This window comes from Panthera onca, chromosome X, assembly GCF_046562875.1.
Source record: "Panthera onca isolate mPanOnc1 chromosome X, mPanOnc1 haplotype 2, whole genome shotgun sequence".
NCBI lineage: Eukaryota > Metazoa > Chordata > Mammalia > Carnivora > Felidae > Panthera > Panthera onca.
Window position 1 is genome coordinate 19812181 of NC_138357.1, and position 18484 is coordinate 19830664.

At 44.6% G+C, this 18484-nt stretch overlaps 1 protein-coding gene across 2 annotated transcripts in view; it reads left to right on the forward strand.

Annotated features, from left to right (window-relative positions):
* Nucleotides 1-18484, forward strand: part of HS6ST2 (heparan sulfate 6-O-sulfotransferase 2) — a 287408-nt gene that overhangs the window by 227907 nt on the left and 41017 nt on the right. The window contains exon 4 of one of the 2 annotated variants that reach the window (XM_081792510.1): nucleotides 15200-15286. The exons of the other annotated variant lie outside the window; for it this stretch is intronic. Within the exon in view, the coding sequence (XP_081648636.1) occupies nucleotides 15200-15286 (87 nt within the window). The remainder of the gene's footprint in view (nucleotides 1-15199; nucleotides 15287-18484) is intronic. 2 annotated transcript variants of the gene reach the window in all.

Sequence of the window (18484 nt, forward strand, 5' to 3'; positions counted from 1 at the left end):
GTGGCCCGTAGCAGGTGGTAAGTGAGTTGTTGTAGAAACAATAGTAGATTAGAGCGGTGGTGAACTTGTACGGTAAGGCCTAGGCTGTTATAATGAGTGTAAGACCAGAATCATCATTACCTATTAATTACAAAATAATTGAATTGTCATAATCTGTCATTTCCCATTTACCGCCATCATTATTCTGCGAAACCAGGTAGTGAGACTGCCTTGTTTTACCCTGCTTTTCATGTAGGGGAACTGAGGCATATGAATCAATTGAGGGGCTGGTACGATGGCTTGGAATGAGAACTTCAGTTCTCCAGCTCTCCACCCGGTGCTCCTCTCAACGATCTGGATGAAATCAGGGGCTAGCATCATTCACGGCCGCTATTTACAAAGGTCTAATGAATACCTCTCACTCCCTAATGAGATACTTCTCTTGGCTCCATAGACAAGCAGAGCCAAACAAGTGATGTCAGAATGCCAGAGTGAATTATTGGGCTTGTGTCAACCCAGGCAGGGATGAAAAATCACCCCGGTGAACTTAATCCAGGAGCAATCAAAGGGCCAAAGTTTTAATTAGTGAGAGTTGTGATTTACATTCTCATCTGGCATCCGAAAACTCTACTCTATTCGTCTTCAAACTCCTGAACTCTCCTGGTTGTTGTCTGACGCTGGTTAGGATGGTTAATGTGCTTTTAAATAACATTATGTTTAATGGACCTTTGAAGGCACTGACGTATGGATCTATTTCCTTATGCATCATTTCTAATCAAAAGGAGAATGACGCCAAGGCACTATAGTGAATAAAAGAAGGGAACAGATTTATTTTTAAGAAACGTAGCGGAGTGAATATATGGAAAAATGGTGCCGATTTCTTCATCATAGTCAAGCACGGTCACCAGCTGTAGCACGTTCTGTTGTCTCTGCTTAGTGAGGAGACATCTTTGTTCTTTGGAGGTGGATTAGGTTCTGGGGGTCAGTCTACATGTCATCAGAAGGTAATTACGCGCTCCTAATTGGGTGATCAAGTGGGGTCCTGTGGTTGGGGCCAAAAGTGAGGCGTGACTACACAGCCACGAATGAGCTTTCTCATGTATTTCATAACTGTCTGTGGACAGAGTTCCTAGGGAAGGAAGAACTCAGGAAATGTGAATGCCAGCAGCATCCTTGGAATCTGTTTACAGCCTCTTCAGGTGACAACTTTAGGAGGACCGGCATGCATTGGGTATAATACAGGCCCTGCTTGGCTTGCTAACAATCTGTTCCGAGACTTTGTCACACCGCCTACACTGACTGACTCCTCATTTGCCAATACCCCTGATCCTGGTTCTTTTACAGAAATCTAATTAATACCTCTTCCTTGGTAATGAGTTACTCCTTTTGACTCCGTAGACAAGCAGGGCCAAATTGTGATGTCAGAATTCCCTAGGTGAATCATTGAGCTTGTGACAATCTGGGCTGGAATGAAAACTCACCGCAGGACGTTTAATCCAGGAACAATTAAAGAACTAAAGAATTAATTGATGTGGGTTTTCATTTGTTAAGGTCTTGAAAGAGGGAGGCTTTTTGTTTGCTCTGGTGCCTTTTTTGTGTCCTCTCTGATTACAAGTGAACATGCCATGGGGGAAAGATATCTGTTTCCTATGGGCCAGAAAGAAAAAAGTGGTCTCCGAGCCTGCAGAGAGCATCACATCATTGGTCTTGCAGTTCAGGTGATGAGCCAGTGCCCTGCCCTTGAGGAACTGACGGGAGACCTAGAAGGGGTACTGCAAAAGAAGGAGCAGATGATGATATCTGGCGATAGACTTTGACAAGAGAGCAATGCCCCAGGAATCCTGAACAAACAATTAGAAAGAGGCTCAAGGGAAATCAGGAGAAGTGCTTCTTTGCAGCCTTTGGCCAAGTCTCCCTACCTCCCCAAAGAATGTCAACAGCAGATACAACTGCTGATAATGGGGCAAGATCCAGGCAGATGAGGCGTGCTAGGGAAGGAGAGTCACGGAAAGCCCCACGCCCACTGACACAAGACAATTCACTGGGAGCAAGCGTTTCTGCTGTCCAGTGACTGGGTGGTCTAGAGAACCATTGGTCCAAGGCCCGTGTCTAAATGCATGTCTCTTAAGTTTTCCACCCTTTTCCCTGGTATCAGCTTGGATCACCAGGAAGGCTGCACCTACACCACATTACCTGGGTTGCCTCCAGGTTGCTGCCTCTGGCTTTCCTGCTAATGTGGTGTCCTCAGCTGCTAAACAGGGGTGAGCTTTACTGTATGGAAACTATACTCCATTCAAGCTGACTTTTTAAAAAGCCTATATAAGATACCATCCTGTGGAAAATGCTTCTGGACGTCCAGAAAAATTTGTGCTTAGACTTGGCACCAGGAATAAGTCTGACTATGCTGACAAAACGATACCCTTTCCTTTGATCACAAGTTGAGAAGGCTGTTACCCAGCATGTGTCCCTTATGGCCTTGGTTGCTAGGAAACTTGGAACTAATCTAGCACTGAATTTTGGGAACCCTCCTTCTGTCTGAGAATGAGTCCCTCTCTTTTTGAAGTATTTTTATGGATCTTGGTTTTTCACCACGGTCGTATTGTAGATGTCCTTTACGATAAGCCAGCTGGAACTTGAGGTAGCAGTGGGTCATAAATTACGAAAAATTTTGCCATGGCCTCACGTGTGATGGTTGAACACCAGCCTGCATTCTTCTTGGCCCATGCCCCGAGCTCTGACTCTGTGCTCCCTGGAATGAACTCTGTTTCTGTTAGGCACAGCCTCCATTTTCACACTGGATTTGATGCTTTCCCCCATATAAACCTTTAATCCTAATTTCTATATGCCTCCAAATAGAAAAAGTGGGTGAGGGGCATAGAGCAGCGTGCACCTTCCTTTTGCTGTTGTTGTTGTTTTCCTTATCTCTGGAGCCAGCTGTATAAAACTGCCAAGAAGGAAATTTCCTCATAAACCAGAACCTTCCAGGGGCGCCTGGGTGGCTCAGTCGGTTGAGCTTCCGACTTCGGCTCACGTCATGATCTCACGGTCCGTGAGTTCGAGCCCCGCGTCGGGCTCTGTGCTGACAGCTCAGAGCCTGGAGCCTGCTTCGGATTCTGTGTCCCCTCTATCTCTGACCCTCCCCCGTTCATGCTGTGTCTCTCTCTGTCTCAAAAATAAATAAACATTAAAAAAAACAAAAACAGAACCTTCCAGCATGGGGTTTGCTGACCCGTGGCAATTACCAGTACTAGGATTGTTTTAGTTGGTGCCTTACTTGACTTTCAGTTTATGGCTGTCACTTGACAGAATTAAAAATTCACTCTGCTCTGTCTGCTCAGTTTTTGAAGGCGATAGCCTGTTCCAGAGGAGGTGTTCTCCAGGAAACAAAGACTCTGTACTGTGCCCAGAAACCAAAACTGGTCAGGGCCCGGGCCTCCAAGTAGTTGGCTTCCTATAGTCCGTGGTATCACATAGGCCATGAATAACCTTTCTGTAGAGCCATGGGCAGTTGGAAAATGTGCCTCGACAAGCTCTGGCTGAGTTTTGACATCCTGGAAAGCAAGCAGTAAAGGACACGCCCCTTCATTTAAACAAAACTCCTACCCAGGCTTGCCAGGGATGAGTAGAGCAAAAGCTCCTAAGAAGAAGTCGAAGAAAACAATAACAGAACTTTGTGAGAGTAAGAGGGTCTCACTCTCCCTCCCTCCCTTCATCTCCTTCTTGAGTTTCTGGAACTCTGATGCTGAACTGCCCTTCCACGAGCCCTAGACAAGCCGAGAATGTCAAAAGTAACTTTCGGTAACCACACTGAAAACAAAAGAAGGAAAACATAATTAGCCTAGAGTAGACAGGTCGCAAAACCCGTAATTCTAAGAATCCAAGGAGAAGCATTGAACAGTTTTTCAAAATGCACACTTCTTTTGCCCCTAAGCCACAAATGATTGTTTATATCCCTTTTAGGCAGCTAGCTGGGTGCCTTTCTTCCAAATACCGGCTTTCCATTAGGTAAATGCTGTCTTGTTTCCCTTTAAGGGTCAACTCTGCTTTCCCTGGTTGGAATCTTCTGTGCAATCGCCAGGACCCTCCCTTTCCAGTTGCAGTCTGAAGAACCGGTCTTCTTCACAGGGGCATGATGATTAACTTGCCAAGATGACATTCTTGAGCCTCAGTGAAGGTTCTAGCCCTTCACAGCTTACATCATCTGCTTAGGTCACATAGAGTCACGTTTTACAACTCATCACTGGGGGTTCCTGTCCCATATATCCCCCATTGAGGGGGATCTGGAAATGGTTTAATATGGCTTAACATTCATGGCATCCCTTCAAAGACAGTGTCAATAACAAGAGTGAAGGCAGCCATTTTCTCACAAAGGTTGAGGGACATAAGGAACAGTGCAGGCTCTTCCCACAGGACCTACTCCCTGACACTGATGAGGACATTTTCCACGAGGACTTTATTCTTTACTTAATTTAGGCTTTCACAGTACTAAGTTTCGCTTCTTCCTTTCATGTTTTTATCACTGTAGTTTTATACCTCTCTACTCCTCCGTTTCTCCATTTCCCCTAAGCCAAGAGGTGCTCCCTGCCAGTGAGATCTCGCACTGTGGTTTCAGCGTTTGCTATAGAGAAATGTATGGACACCTGGTTCATACAGGTTTAAAGAATTTATTATATAAGAAGTTGATAGTTTAGTAGCTAGGGAGAACCAGAGAGCAGTTATTTCAAAGCACAGAGGCTACCGTACAAAGAGGTGGCAGAGACGATACCATGACTCTCAGGAAGCCTTGGCCTTCCCAAGTGCAAAACAAGTGAAGTTGGCATATGGCTGACCCACATTCTGATTATTACAGAGCCAAGATTTTCTTGAAGTTTTGAAGCTAAGAAGAGAACAATAGGTCCCATTTCTGATTTTGTACATAATAGCAGAAGCAAATAACAGGAACAGTAATGAAAAGCAGACTAATTGCTTCTTTGGGAGATGATAACTAATTGTTTCTTTGGGAGGTGTATTTGCATAAACTTGAGGACAGTTGCTTTATCTAGTTCAGACACCAAAATGATTTCTTCTTTTATTGATTTTTGTGGCAACAAATAAGGCCAGACTGAAAAAAAATGTGTATCTAAAGCCTATAATTAGGGATTTGTTTGGTACAAGATGCTTCTTCCTTCAGCATACTTCGGATCATTTTTTCCAGGAATTGACGAAAACAGGTTGCATGTGATCAAGAAGGTTTGCTCTCTATCAAATACTCCTGGCATTAGAAAGGACAGCGTGACTGATGAAACACCACAAGTCATCCGAAAAGTGCACTAGGGGAAAGCAACATGTAGCAGTTGGAAACCCGAGGCAAACAAATGTCTTAGAATCAGCAAATGAGTCTCTTATGATTGTAACACTCGTGCCCCTAGGTCCAGTGTCTTCTTCGGCTTGCACGAGCCCACTTTGGCCACTCTAGCTTGTCCTCAATCTTCTTCCCAGGCTCTGCTCTTCTCATTCAACACACTCTTCCTGCGTAATCTCTTCTCCGCTGAGGTTTTCACCTACCACTACTATACTGAAGACTCCCACATCTCTGGAGACCGTTCGTTCTCCAGCTAAGATCATCTATATCCAGCTAAGCTCTACATCCATGTATTCCAAGTGTCAACCAGATCCGTAGCCTGGGGGTCTCACCAGCACACAAAACTCAACATAACCCAAAATGAACCTGGCATCTCCTTCATACTCTCCCCCAACAAAAAAAAGGGCCGACCACCTTTCTTGTAGTATTTATTTTGGCAGTTGGAGCCACAACTTATTCATGTTACTTCGTCTTTGGCCCAAAGCCTTTCTGTCTTCTGTAGTCTGTGGGGGCTCTGGCCCTGTCTGCTAGGTGCCAGCCAAGTTCTGGCATTAACTTCATGTTACATCCTTGGGTACTTCCATTGGATACATCCCTTCTTTTCTCAGGACCTTACTTTACTCTCTCGAAGTGCTCTTCGAAACTCCCTGTTTCTGAGTCTTTCCCTTGACTGGGGTGAGGTATATTTAATAGAGCCTCAGCTAACTGTCTTGGGTTAGACAGGACTGTTACTAAAAACTCAGATTCATGGGAAGAAGGATATGCATATAAATTATACAAGGCTTAGCATTTAACAGTGATTAGTGGGTGATACACAAACAGGATATATTTTGTTTCCATGAATTGTCAGAGTTTTAATCTTCCACAAACATACACAGTAAAATATGGCTCAGTTTTCCAAATCTTAACAGAAAAATTCCGACTATTGGGTTTTATTCAGAAAAGAAAACTAGTGGTGTCTACACATCATAGAATGGTTAACGTTTGCAACAGAGACCCGACTTTGGAGTAGCATGCACTCAAACAACTATCTGAATGACTGATGCTTGAGCAGTTTAAAAATAAAAATATTTTCAAACTTTTAACTGCCCCTCTAAATATAAACGAAGAGAAAAGTGTAAGAACCTTTGGTTTACAGGCTCAGTACTAGTAAGAGATACAACGGAGCACAGTTGAGAGAACTTTTCTTTCTTGACTACCCCAGAAAGCATGATCAACACCATTGTTGACATGGCCCTTCTACTTGCTTTCTAAGGACACAGCTGCACTTTTACATCTTGAATATATTCACTTGCTTAGAAAGCACGTAAGATGCCAAGTTCAGCCCCAGGAATACCTTGGAATGCTCCTGCCTTTGGACGCTGACATGTAGCTAGAAAATTGGAACCCCGTAGCCCCAGCGTTAATATGTGAGGCCTTGGTTAGTCAGGACCAACGCTGCCTCAATGGCCCAACTTGTCCAAGATCCTCTGGCTATTACAGAGACAGAAAATGAGCTCAGCCCTGCCTGATTCCCATGCCCATGCTCTTTCCACAACTTCACAGTCGCCCTCTTTAGTTTGGCAACACCTTTCTCCAAAGTTGCTGATTCCCACTGCTTTGACCCTACTTCAGTCTCATATCGGTGGGCACTGGAGCTCAGAAATGGCACTGTGACCGACTGTCATGTTTTTAGGCATGCAGTGCGGTCTGTCATGAGTCAATTGAACAAACAAACAAACAAACAAACAACCCAAAGCCACATGACTGCTACTGAACCTCTAAATAGACATGTGTTAGTCAGTTCAATTCAGCAAACATGTTAGAAGCCAAATTGACCAGGATGGTTGTTGGGCAACAGGTATTGAAAACCTTGTATATGACAGATGTTATAAGAAACTTTGTGAACATATATGAATACAATTTGTTTGTATCCTCAAAGAATTTGACATATAATGTGCAGGCAGAATGGACATTCCTGAAAACCCATCAGAACGTACTTAGCGGGAAGTAAAAGCAAAGTGATTATTCACGAGAGAAAAGGAAATGAATACATGATCGGTCCCTCCCCCCGCCAACACCCTTGGTTCGTATCACTCTGCAGTATGAAGTCAGAATCTCACTTCCCAATAAATGAGCTCACTGGCTTTCTTTCTTTCTTTCTGTTTTTTTCTTCCTGTGTACAAATTCCTGCCACCGCAGTTGGCCTCTTTGGCTTTTCCTAAAAAGTTCGCTGAGACTTTTCGGGCCTTCTCTGGGGACTCCCTGATGTCTGATGTTCAGCAAGTAGGCTCCAGTTGTGAATTTTTAATGATGCCAGATCATTTTCAGTAAATAGAACTTCAAGCTCAATGGACGCCGTCAGGTCCAATTTTTGTCTGACCTGCCATTGGGCTCCACTCTGTAGTGTCTACGGTAATCGCCGCTTCCTCGGGAAGGGGAAGCTTCTCCAGAGAAGGATGTCGGCGGCCCTTTTGTGTCCTCCTCTTTCCCGGCTCAGGAGCAGTAGATGGGGGCACTTGATTCAAGCAGATTCTAATTGCGTTGTCTGGAAAGCAGGGACAACGCATGCGGCCGACTGTTCTCTCTCCCTTGCCACTAAGTGTGGCTGTCTCTCGCGTCTTTCGAGAGTGGTCCCCAGAGTGTGCTGCACAGACCGGCAGCCTCGCCCGGGAACTTGTTGGAAGTGTAAATTCTCAGGCTCCAGCCTAGAGCTGCTGAAGCGGGCACTCTGGGGGTGGGGCCCAGCCGGCTACCTTTTACAAGTTCTCCAGGTGATTCCTGATGTAGGATGAAGTCTAAGAGCCACCGTCGGATAGTAAGGATAGGCATAAGTTCAGTCCATTTTGTGAAAATTCTCATAACCCAAAGTTTCTTTTCTGATTTATGCATCTTTAGCACAGACTGAAAATCATAATTTTCCTAACGGTAACTCAGCTGTACATCTACCTTCCCCGATTCTCCCAGACATAGGCAGTCACTCCCCGATTTATTTCCCTAGCACCTTTTCCACACTCGACTTCTCCGACTTCGGGTCATGTATCTGTTAACATACTCACCTTCTCCACTAGCTTGGGCCACGTGAGGGCGGGAACCTTGTCACGGTCATCATCGTATCCCCACGGCCCAACACGATGAAGGGCACCCAGGAGATGTTCTTGGAGTGAATAAATTGTTTAACGTTTTATAATTTTCAAAATCATGGGATGGCCTTAAGAAGTCAGACTGTCGGACAAGGAAACTGAGACCCAGAGAAGCTAAGTGATTCAGCGGGTGGATTACAGACCCAGGACTAAAGGCGAAAGATTACCCCACTTTGGGAAAGGTAATGGTCAGAGTCCCCTAAATATTGCCCTCATGAACTCAACTCCACTTAGGAAGTCTGGGATACTTTGGTTCTTCAAGGGCAAAACCCTTAATTTGCTCGCAGACAGGCCTCCACCCAGGATGCTAAGAGAGGGTGGTTGAGGGCGCCAGTTAGTGAGCCACGGTGCAGAGACTGAGAATGGGAAAGGGAGTCGTGGTGAAAAATAGGAATAGATTTTAGCACTATCAGAGGTATATCCCCAACTTTCGGTTAGTCCTTGGCAAAGGGGAGCCAAAAGGAAAAGATGTGAGCTGCAAGTGAAACCAAGGTTTCAAGCACAGTTTTCCTCATCTGTCAGCAGCACGGAATGTCCTTTGTGAGGTGTTTTCGTCTTGGGAATGGGTTGATAAGGATTGTCACTCACCTCACCTCTTGGTGCCCAGCTTACCTTATCACATAAGCAATCTGGTTGGGTGAGGAGGATGGGGAGAAGCAGGCTTCCTCATGGGATGAGGAAGATCACTGGCGCCCACAAGGGTCAGGGTCTGCCTTTTCCCACGTTAACCTTAGCATTGAACTCTACCTAACTAAGTCAACCGGCTCAGGCTGTTTTCTTTGGGCCCCTGGGAGGTAAGACTTTGTAACACACACGTAAATCCCCGTAAACTGAGGCGGACATAAGCAGACGATGGCAGGGGCTGTCCGTCACACGAAACATCCACCTGTCAATCACAACGGATCGCTGTCCCATCAGCCCTTGATGCTTATACTCACAGTTTTGACTTCCATTTCGGAGCAATGACTGTACATCTACCCCTGTCTTTCTTCTTCAGCTACCGTGCCATTTCTCTAATTGCTTGCTGGACACTGTCGACACATCAGCACCCTGACTCAGTATGCCCCAAACGGAATCTATCATCTTCTCTCGTCCGGATTCCCTTCCCAACCAATCTGTCTCTTTCACTGGAACCTTGGCTTTCTCAGCCATTCAACTTCCAGACCTTTCATGTAGACTTTATTCTCATTCCCTAGATGTAGTCAGTCCCCAAGTTCTGTCATTTCTTTTGATATGCCACGCCTGGTTTCCTCCTTTCCACCCCCATCACTACCGTCACGGTCCAGGCTCCCATCATATTTCAGGAGTCCATCACCCCAAACCTTGCAGTACCAAGAGCTAAGATTTTCCGATGTAACAGCTGTAAGGCAAGTTCCAGCGGCCTCCAATAGTCTGTCACCCAGGTCCAAGCTCTTGGGAAAGATGCAGGTGAATAGCCAGTTTAATTGAGAAAATAATATTCATGTTCTTTCTTGATCCCAGTGAGGCATTCAGGGTTGTGACTGGCTTTCCTGGACAGAAACAGCAGGTGCCAAGAGGTGAGAAGGGCAAAATAGCAACAATAATCAATAAGCGTATCGCTCTAGTCCCTGATGCCCCTGGGGTGAGTTGTGAGAGTGGAAAGTTAATGGAAGGGGAGAGGGCAAGATAACATGAGTGTCCCGCTGCCTTTTCCAAAAGCTCTGCAATTACAAAGTAATTGTGAGTGTTTGTGTGAATGGTTTACCTGATCAGTTTAATTCCCTCTGCCTTATAGATGAGAATCCTGAGACAGCAAAAAGTTATATGCCTTGCTGGCGGTCAGGATTAGAAGTTGAGATATTTTGAATAAGTGCTTTGAACAGATGAGGCTGCTTCTTAGAGATCGTAGTTAACACTGAACTTCCTAGCAATAAAGATGAGCTTTTCTCTTCCCTAAAAACCTGTCATTATCCACACTTAAGCAAAGAAAACTAGGGAAGGAAGGTAACTGAACGCACAGGTTAGTGACCTGAACTCTCTTTGCCTGATGATTAACAGAATTATAGATAATAGGAATGGGACCCTTAAAGGGGTAGGGACACTAATTTAGACATTCTCGGTAGAAGAAAATGAAAAAAGTTTGGAGCAAAGAAAGTAAACCACTCAGGACATAACCTAGAAAGATAGAAAAATGAAATAAAGAAGACTCATCAGCTCTAATTAAAGGAAATCAATATTTAAAGAGCTGTCTTGCTCAGTAACAGAACAAGGGCAAAAATACTTCGGAAATGTGAGCCTCTTAGAAAATAGAAAAGCAGATTTTCATGGGGAAGCAATCATGGGGAAGCAATCATGATTTCAAAGCCTTTCAAAAGACAACCACTTGGTGGGTATGCAGTAGAGGGAACTCAAGCACCTGTTGGGGAAGCAGATCCGATGAGCTTCTATCCCTGGTACAATCTATATATTTTAAGTGCATTTCTTCATCCTGTGAGCTTTAAGGAGCCTAGGGTCATCTCTAGGGAGCAAAGAGTAGCTACCATTTCCCCACACAGACTTGAAATAACCCCTCAACAATAGCTTGGGTTTCATCTCAGTTACTGCTTACAATAACACACACTGGAAAACATTAAGAGCTATATATACAAATGCAGTAGGGTTCTCCTTATTCACCCAATCACCCAAGCAAGCTTGCTGGAGAATCCTTTCCAAGCTCACATGTCTTTGTGGTCCACGTGATGATCAACCATCAGTCCAAGTCTAACTAGACCAGAGTCCAACTAGAATACAGTTCTCCCAGACCATTCTTCTTTAGGAATGGAAATGGAAAATATGTGACATGTGCCACCACTTCCTCTCTTACAAACCAGTGCCAGACATTGATAATCGATCACGGCACTCCTTTCTACTGAGCCCAAAGGCGACTTTTGTTCATTTGTTCAACAGATACTTTGAGTGCCCTCTTAAGAGCTAGTTGGAGAGACAGATACACAATAAAATGTAAGCATATGCTACGTGCCAAACAAAAGACATGTAGCCTGACTCTTCTGAAACACAGTTTCAATTTCCTAAGACCCTGAAAATTAATTTTTTAAATTTCAGTGCTGAATTGTAGTTAGAACAGCACAACTATTTTTCACGGGTCTGAGATGAATTCATTCCAAAAGGAGCCTACAAAGTACTATAGGAAATGCAGAAGTTTCTGTATTCCACCCATCAAGAAAGTGAGTGGAGTGCGTTTGAGACTGCTAGGTTCTTCTCCCTCAAGTACCTCTCTGATCTAAGAGAAAAATCCAGATTGGAGTGGATCTGATTGCCATTTTGGGTTAAGTACACTGGATGCCATTTCAGCATCAAATTATTCAATCAGAAACACTTTGAAAATGCTGGAGAGTTGGGTTAGTCAGAGTTTTCCCACCTGAATACAATGTGCATAATACTGAAGATTTTTTTTTCACATTTCTGGTGTTGGAGACATTTGTGGAGCCTGTGGAAATGGCTTGCTTGATAGATGGAGACCGACAGCTGGCCAGGCAGACAGAAGGAGTGCTGGCTCTCATTAACTTTTCCTATCAGGAGCTCACCTGGAATAGTTTTCATAGGCCTTTGATAGCGCTGGGTGTGAGGGAGGGAGGAAGGGATCTTCTCATAAGAGGATAGCTCCTGAGAAGGAGTGGAAGAAGCCTGGACTCATACTCTCAGGGATTTCAGGCCACAGCCTTTAAGATTGCAACTCAAGGGGCGCCTGGGTGGCTCAGTCGGTTGAGCATCCGACTTCAGCTCAGGTCACGATCTCACGGTCCGTGAGTTCGAGCCCCGCATCGGGCTCTGGGCTGACGGCTCAGAGCCTGGAGCCTGCTTCCGATTCTGTGTCTCTCTCTCTGCCCCTGCCCCGTTCATGCTCTGTCTCTCTCTGTCTCAAAAATAAATAAACGTTTAAAAAAAAAAAAAAAAGATTGCAACTCAAAGAGGAGAGCAAAGTGAAGAGGTCTGACAAGTGGTCTAGAGATAAAATAATGACAACAGGAGTAGGTCTGTTTCAGATCTGCGGGTTGGAAACTAGCTCAGCTTCCTTGCAGCCCTCCTCCATCTCATATGCCCCAAATGATCATCTGTGCATCCTAAAAGCGGAGAGGGTTTGTTCCTGTAAGTCCCTGGGATGGCTGGATGTTCCAGTGGCCAGCGTTCTTTGCAGCGTCTTAATCTTGGGGCCCTTGACCTGTGTTTTTCCAGATCTCCGAGGCTCCCAGTCTGCAGCTGCAGGATTTTCTCTTTCTCTCTCATGGGGCACTTCTGGAAAACTCCGGATCCTTCAGTCTTAAGGTTTCAGAATTACAGCATCTTGTCCAGACTTGGGTACTGAGCCTGGAATTTGGGGGCAGACCGATGACTCTTTTCCCTCCATGTCCACCAAGCCTTTCTATACAACAGTCCTTAGTATATCTACAAAACAAACTCCTGAGATCCAAGCCCGCCACAAATTCTGCTTAGTCCCTACTGCACTTTCAGATACACTTTACCACTGTGAATGGATCTGCTCGTTGCCCGGAACACACATTTTGAGTTATTTGGTGACTTTTACCCCCGAGTCTTGGTGCCATACCTTCTGTGTGTGATTTTTCTCTGAGTAAGTTTTTGGTTTTATTCCCTTTGGATCTTCACTTACAGGATGTGGCAGTAGGTCACAGGGGTCCTTATTCCTATCTCTTCAAGGGGTACTGCTCCAAGACCGCTCCCATCTAGAGCGGCAGTTAACAATAAGAAGGCTGTCAGTGCCAGCCACCAGCTTTCCCTGAAGTCCTGTCGGTGCCTTGCATCGAGCTTCAACGGGGTCGCTTGTCACGGAGATTATAAAGGACTTTCATACCCAAGGCACAAACATGGGAATTTAGCAGTGATAATGGGTGCTCTTGTATTGAAAAGATCGTGGATGCCTGAACTTGATGACTCGGAGTGTTAAATGACCACCTAGTCTGAGCCCCTTAGCTTACAAGATCAAAAAATCCCCTGTTTCGGAATGCTGCCAGTGAAATTTCCCACTGGCTCCTGTTTCAGTGAGGGGCTAGGAGGAAGAAGGCTGGCGGCCAGTGACCAGGATGTAGAAGTGAGGAAAACTGAGCCCTGCTTGAATTTCACAACGCGTAGCCTATTACATACATTCTTTGCATCAGACCGCGCCGACCTGCTGGAAGAGACAGTTTTGAGTTCTTCTGAATTTGCCCAATTGTTTGGTATTCTCTCTTAGTTTCTGGGCTTGCCTCTGGATGAGGAAGGTAGCCGGTATGGTCCCAGGTGCAGCTAAGGAGTTCTTTGTTAGGACGTCATTATAGATACTCAAGGGCACAGCGGAGTCGGCAGACCCCACTCAGAATGTAGCCGCATTCCGGTGAGCCTGTGAGCAGCACAAAGAAACCTCCTCCAGGATAGAATGTGTGCTCACCCTCTCTAGAATGTCTGCCCCCTCCAGCAGGAGGAGAGGAGCTCACCTTGATGTCTCACACTCCCAAGAACTGTTTTTTGGACCTACTGGACACTGAATCCTACCTGTTGGGGCTTTTGTTGTCTGATTAGCCCTTGTCTGTGCCCACATACGTGACCTTTGCAGTCACCCGAAACCTGTGATTAACTCTGGGCCCAGTCACATCCATGTAGCCATTTAAAGCTGATGGGTGTAGGGCAGAATATCTTTTCTGACCCTCACCCTACCCCACATATAAGTACTTGTAGGTCCCTGAGGTACTTAAAAGATTCAGAAGCATCTGGAAAGGTCTTTGACATCCTCTGAGACAATATTCTGTGCCTTTGGAAGGCTCGATTATCCTCCTTGAACGCCGAGATGTGCATTTTTCTTTTTTACCTTCACTTCTCATAAAAGGTTATGCTGACGTAGATCTGACTAACAAAAAAAAAATCTTTCTGATGAAATCAGGATAAATAATTCCGCACATCATCAAGTGGAGAGAAAAGGCTTTGAATTGGTTTCCATGGAAATCTGAAGACGAAGTAAAGTAATAATTTCAAGGCAGAACGGCTGAACTGAAGATAATGGTAAAAATAGTTTGATAAAGAAAATAGAATAAAGTAATCAAGAAGACTCCAATCAATTATTCCTTTTTGTTTACCTTCAAGTGATTAATTTGTCTGCGTTTATTAACCTGATGAGATTAAGCAGACCTTCCTAGTGATTTATTTCGTAATTGTTTCCAAGGTTTGACATAAGCTGTGGAGTTATTGAAGGTGGAGATTTAAATTCAATTACTCATGAAGCAGGTGGTGCTTCTCCTGAAAGAATATCTGAATTCACGGCCTTCCCATGTTAACATTATGAGTGAAAATTATTAATTCATCTGATAGTATCTCCCAAAGACTTTTAAAAGTCATTTGGCATCCACATACTTCACTAAAAGTCAGCAGCTTCAGAACTGAACTTGTAATACAGACACTCCAGAGACTGGAAATAAAGGATTTTATGTCAAAGACTAGTTATTTTTCCACAGTTTTTTACTGGAGCCTCCCTTGGGGCCTGGGCTATGGTGCTATCATTAATGGAATCCACCAGCTCAAGCTTTGAATGCCAAAAGGATAGCTTTCTTTGAACTTGACCAGTGGGTTCCACTCTCTTTACCTTTGAAGGGCACCACTGGATAAGATCATGCTTTATTTTGACAGGAGAGAGAGAGAGAGAGAGAGAGAGAGAGAGAGGGGATACTTGAAAGTGTTTAAATGAAATGACTAATTGCTTTTTGTCTCTGCGGTCACTGTTGTATATATTTTTCTATTCTTTCTGTGGGTATAGTAAGGATAGACGGGGTTCTCCAAACACTAATCCAGGCGCCAACTCTCCATCATCCACAAAGGCCCGGAACGCATCTAAGAGTGGGAAGTAAGTGAAAAGTGTCCCTGTGCATCCAAAAAAACCATCACAAAGCCTTGCGCTGTCCTCATTTTGTCGTTCATTCATATTCATTCAACAAAGATTTGTGGAATGCCTTCCATGTGCCTCACACTGGGCTGGTCACTGGGGAATTTAAATGAGTAAAGAATGTGTCAAGAGTATTGGGTATATGGAGGACTATAAAGAAGCGGGAGGAGAGGGTGGGGAAAGTCAGGCTGAGTGTGAAGGCCAAGGACTTCAAGCACTGCAAGATTTGGACTATGTGTTTCATAAATTGAAGAAAGAAGCAGCAACAGCCCTGATTAATCATTTTACGAGTTGCAAAATCCACGAAAATCTGTCTTTGATCCACACATGAAGGTTTAGGGTTGAGGTAGAAAAATCTGGAAAGCCATTCCATGAATGTCCTAGTTTAAATACATTGACATTGTAACCATATCACTGATTTTTATGGCGTGTATATTCTGTTCCTAGTAACCAGCATGTACCATGTCCTACATGAAGCTGTCTTTGTGGCATTGCCGAAACTTGTATTGGCTGAATATTTGTGATATTAGACTGACCTCTTTGGGTTAATTCCAGAAAACAACATTGGCTGGTTCAGCCAATTGGATTCAGCAGAGCATGGCAGTCTGAAACAATGTGATCCCATGATGATGACATACCTCCCGTTAGGTGCTTCCCCTTGGCAGTGGTGCGGCCCTTTGCTGAATGCCTTGGGTTCTCTGTAGGCTACGTCTCTCAGTGGTATAGGGCATTGTGCCAGACAGAAATAGAGCCCAGAAGGAGTACCCAGGCTGCATCTAGGAGAAGATGAAAGATGCCTTCATCGTGCTAAAAGCTGTAATCTAGCCATAAGATATGTCAGCACAAGAGCATGGCTTCGCCATGAAAGGTGAATTTGTAATGGTCATATATTTTATGTATTCAGTGTTGGCCCATAAATGCTGCACTTTGAATATGATATTATATTCAATTCCCCAAGTGAAAGATCTACTGGCTGCCTTTTTCCCCCTTTCTTCTCCTCCTGAATACCATTTCAGGTTTGCATAGAAAGTTGAATGTGGGCTATCTTGGAGAATATAAAAAGCAGTGTCGAAGGCTAAATCTCCCAGCACTTATAACTCGTTTCAGTTATTTATCGCCAAACAGCACAATCAAAACGCTGTATAAATCATGAAGGAAGGGAATTGGTGCACACAGTCCCAAGCAGATGAATGTTTCCAAATTAGTCCCAATTCATCGTCAGCGTGCACTCTCAGTGAACAGGTATGGCATTGGAGAATCGTTTTTAGCGCCGTGCTTGCAGAAATGGCGGGCCACGTCCGCACACCTTGTGCGCACCTGTCACGCTGACAACTGCAGGGCCCAAGCTGCATTTGTTAGACCCTGATGTATTGTAATGGATGCTTGTGATGGCTGTTGCACTTTGAAAGGGGCACCATTTTGTTCCTTTTGGCTTTGCAGGAGCCTAGTCTCTTACCTTTTGAGTGAAGAATCTCAGTATGAGCCACGAAAGGAGCATTGGTCGAACTGAGTTAAGATGACACAGAGAATGCATACCTAATACCATGCCCAGCTTGTGAACCGTAGGAGGTCCGCATAAATACATTCTTAAGTAGACAATGTGATCCTATATCACGCTTTCTGTATTTGGACACATCCCAAGCTTCTGCCACGATGAGGCCCTCCCTCTTTGCACATCTTAAGCTAGGTGCCTTTTATTTGCTTTGTACGTGACTCACAGATTGAGATAGTTCCTTTTAGTTCTTGATTATTTTTGTTGATTATTAATTACAACGAAAAAAAGATATCTAGTATCCAGTATCCTCCTCGTGGGTGTGCGTGCCGAGTCCCTTTCTGTTCGTTATATCCCATAAGCTTTCAGGAGGTTTTTAAACTTTTTTCCTCTGCACATCTTCTCCTCAGGATGTGTTTTGTTAACACGAGCAGTCTCAATATGGTGAGACTATCGGGGCCACTTTCCATACTGTCTACAACAGTGTCTATCACTGTTAGGCACATGGGTTGTAGTGCAGAGAGGCTAACTTCCCATGCGTTTCCTTGGTTTGGGAGCGTGTGGCGGTGTGAGGTGTGGGTAGGTCGATTTCTGCACCTCAGGGCTTTTCCACGGTGCGCTGTCACAACAGCGGCCATCCAGGGGGCTGTTCTGCTGACTTTCTCATGTTTCTTGCCCTAATGGGAGTGAACTATGGAGCCGTGTTTAAGTTTCTATGCTATTTTGAGGCCAAAAACAGGCTGTAAGGCAGAAGGAATGTCTTTCTCTTCTCTGAAAAGAATTTAGGTCTCCTGTTTTTTGAAGAAACGAAATTTGTGGCTACAAAAACTAGTAGCTAATATGCGTCGAGGGAGTGCTCTCTGAGCCAACCTCTGTACCAAGCATTTAGCAATTTTGTCTCATTAATTCCTACCCGCAAACAGCTTACGAGATAGGCGGTATTATTATTATTTCCATTTCATACATAAGGAAATTGGAGAGGATATTGTGTGCTTCCATAGGGTCTCCACGTGGACAGTTTTGTCAAAAGCCTACTTTAACACAATAATGGAAAAGCATCAAGCATTTACTTTGTGCCATTGTGCTAAACCCTGGGGCCTCCGTGGTCAAATACGAGACACAGTATGTACTTTCAAGGAACTCACAGTCTCCTTGTAGAGAGAGGAGAGGGGACACAGGATGACAAGATGGTATTTACAGCAAAGCAGTCACAAGGTGCTGTTGGAGCACAAATGGTCACCCCCAGCCAGTGCCAGGGTTGAAGTGGGAAAGACGTCACGTGAGGATATCAATGAAGGCTTCTCAGAAGGCTTCTGAACCCTTTCATTTTCTCCACTTACTCCTTAGGTAGCAAGGCTAGGTCAGAAGAGCAAAATGCAGGGGCGCCTGGGTGGCTCAGTCGGTGGGGCTTCCGACTTCGGCTCAGGTCATGATCTCGTGGTTCACGGGTTCGAGCCCCTCGTCGGGCTCTGTGCTGATGGCTCAGAGCCTGAAGTCTGCTTTGTGGATTCTATCTCCCTCTCTCTCTGCCCCTGCCCAACTCATACTGTCTCTCGAAAATAAATAAAACATTTTAAAAAATGTTTTTAATTAAAAAAAAAAAGAAGAGCAAAATGCATAGTAGTCACTAAGGTGGACAGAATCCCCTCACGCTGATAAGAATAAGT